Source organism: Protobothrops mucrosquamatus, unplaced genomic scaffold (assembly GCF_001527695.2).
Source record: "Protobothrops mucrosquamatus isolate PMUCROS unplaced genomic scaffold, P.Mucros_1.0 scaffold_213, whole genome shotgun sequence".
In the NCBI taxonomy this organism is placed as follows: Eukaryota; Metazoa; Chordata; class Lepidosauria; order Squamata; family Viperidae; genus Protobothrops; species Protobothrops mucrosquamatus.
The window spans coordinates 1,120,135-1,122,973 of record NW_015386289.1 but is presented as its reverse complement, the minus strand read 5'-3'; the positions used below and the strand labels follow the sequence as shown (position 1 = coordinate 1,122,973).

General features: G+C 51.6%; 1 protein-coding gene across 1 annotated transcript; it reads right to left on the bottom strand.

The window, feature by feature from the left end:
• Positions 1 to 532: 532 nt before the first annotated feature.
• NKX2-2 (NK2 homeobox 2) lies at positions 533 to 2,502 on the bottom strand. Its single transcript, XM_015827253.1, has 2 exons — positions 2,244 to 2,502; positions 533 to 1,092 (listed from the first exon to the last, which is right to left on the bottom strand). The coding sequence occupies exons 1-2, from the start codon at positions 2,500 to 2,502 to the stop codon at positions 533 to 535; spliced, it is 819 nt and encodes a 272-aa protein (XP_015682739.1).
• Positions 2,503 to 2,839: the final 337 nt, after the last annotated feature.

The window sequence follows — 2,839 nt, the reverse complement described above, 5'->3', positions numbered from 1 at the left end:
GCGTGTACAGTAGACGTGTGTGTTCTATCAGATTTGGCTTTGTACAGTTGCAGTATTTTTTTGGGGGGGGGACAAACCAAAAATAAAGTCGTCCCTCAAACATAGCAACTATCATATATTTAAAACTCGATAGCTTAGAATCGCTAATAATTGTCAGAAGTTTATTTCCATCTTGAGAAATAAAATTCTTTTTTTTCCTTTTGAAATCTTAATTCTTTGGTTAGCAATATCACTGACCGCAGCTCCAGGACCACAAAGCGTGCTTTTACAAAAATCACGAGAGCGTTCCGTTTTTATTCTTTTTATTCTTATAATTATTTAAAATTTGTCGTCGTAGGTAGACAAGACCGCTAGCAACGTCGCTTTTTTTTCTTGTAAACATGGAGCACAAAACACCCCCGAAGAATGGAAACCGACCCCCGCCCAAAAGAAGGAAGAAGCGAGCCCCTCCCGAGCTCAACCCTGGCCCTCCACCCGCCCCGAAGTCGGACCGGCCCTCGATCCTCCCGCGAGTCCTGGGCCCCCCGAGCGTTCACCAAGTCCACTGCTGGGCTTGTACCAAGTGGTGCGCTGTGGGGTACTGGGGGGTGCCGGCCGAGCTGTACTGGGCATTGTACTGCATGTGCTGGAGAGACTGGGCGCTGTAGGCCGAGAAGGGGATGCCCGCCTGGAAGGTGGCGGCGGCCAAGTCCTGGGCTTTGAGCGTGTGGCACGGCTTGCCGTCCCTGACTAAAACCGGCACGGCCACCCGGCGCGGGGAGGGGAGAGGAGTCACTTCCATACCTTTCTCGGCCCGGGCCCGCTTCATTTTGTAGCGGTGGTTCTGGAACCAGATCTTCACCTGCGTCGGGGTGAGGCGGATCAGGCTGGCCAGGTGCTCCCTCTCGGGCGCCGAGAGGTACCGCTGCTGCCTGAAGCGCCTCTCCAGCTCGTAAGTCTGCGCTTTGGAGAAAAGCACCCGCCTTTTCCGCTTCTTCCCCGAGTCGCCGTTGCTCGAAGGTTCCTTGTCGTTGTCCGGGGACTCGTCCGCCGAAGGCTCCGGGGATTTGGACGCCGAGTCCTGCTGGGAGTTGCTGGACGTTAAGCCGTGCACTGTGGGGGAAAGCCACAAAGGAAACAGCTCAGAAGGGAAGGGGACGGCAGACACCCCCCTCCGCCCCACCGCGGGGTCCCGTCAGGCGCCGCTGCTTGCCGGCCGGCTGCTTGGCTGGCCTGAGAAAGGGAGAGTCCCGGGGCCCTTTGCCAGCGGGCGGGCGGGCGGGCGCGCTTGCTCCCTGCCGGGGTCGGAAAGGCGCGTCTTCGCTGCGGAACGCTTTTGTAAGGGGAAAGTTCGCCTCCCTTTGAATATTTGGATGGCGCGTTGAGCCTTAACACCGACGCCCGATGTTTGTTTATCGTGTTTACACACTCCTGCTCCCTCCCTTCTCTGCGATTATTGTGCGCCTTATTTTTCTTTCTGCAGTGTGTTGTACACATACGCCGCACGTGAAAAGGTACCATAAGGAAATACAAAAGGCAAAACGGCAGGACCACAAGCCCCGTTTTAGTAATTTTGCAGGAAGTTAAATATATAATATTTTGCTCTGGGACAACCCACTTTTTTTTACAAAAAAATAATAATAATAATCATAGCGAGAGCAGTCCACGGTTCTCTTGCGCATGGAAGTTTTTGCGCAGGAGAACTTCCCTAGATAGAAACGTCTTCTCTTAAAACTGCATTTGGACTTGGGACAATTCCCTTAAAAACAAACAGAATGGATTTCTTCTTTCTGGGCTACGTGGATTGATTTTTAAAGGACAATTCAACAAGCCATTCTTTGATCCAGCAGAGCCTGGGGCGATTTACAAACGTCTATAGCAAGGCAATCCAAAAATTTCCCACAAAGCCTGCTCTGTTAGTTAGGAAAGTAGAGAGGAGGACTCGGGAAAGAGAGGAGAAAGCGGCTGAGTTAAGGGGAGTTTTAAAATCTATTTAGGATGGGCTTACTTCGTATTCTTCTTCGCCCCTCCCCTCAAAACTCCTAAATAAATAAGGATTCAACCCTATTATTTATCCTATTAGCATCCTTAGAAAAGGAAACCGCGTCTAGCTACTTATTTCAAAAAGTACTTTAAAAGACAACAATTTGGCGGAGAAAAAGTAACAAGAGCTATTACGGTCCCCTCCAAGTCTGGGGTGGGGTGGGGTGGGAGAGCAGGCTCACAATAAGAGGGAACCCCAATGTGTAAGTTTGCTTACTTACAAGAATACTGGATGGTCTCGGTGGTGGCGAGCCAACGTGTGTAGGGATTATCAGTATTGTCATAAAAGGGGTTCTTCAGAGGCAGCGTCTGAACCGCGTCCAACGCGGTTGTCCCCAAAACGCCGGGCTTTTTGGGGGACTCCGAGCCCTCCGTCTCTTCCTCCCCCCCTTCCACGATGGATCCGTCTTCGTCATTGGTGTCAGGCAAGTCCAAGATGTCCTTTACAGAAAAGCCGGTCTTTGTGTTGGTTAGAGACATATTCTGGTCAATTTTTATGCAGGAAACTTTGAAGGACCAGTTTGTCAATCCTCTTGGTTCGCCAAACATTCACCGGGAAAGAGGGTGGGTGGGTGGGAGAGAGAAGAGGGAAAGGGGGGGTTGGGGATGAAAGAAGAACGGAAAAGCTGGGGTGGTGGTGGTGTGGGGCGGAGGGGGGGGACACAAAAATCAGCTGCTGCCTTTGGGCATATACTATCTGCTGTTTCAGGCTTGGGGAGCGGAGAACCGGGACACCCAAGGGGGGTCGACCGGGGCTTCCTCAAGACTTTGTAACTCCAGGAAAAATGCCAACGTGCATTTACTTGAAGGTCTGCTT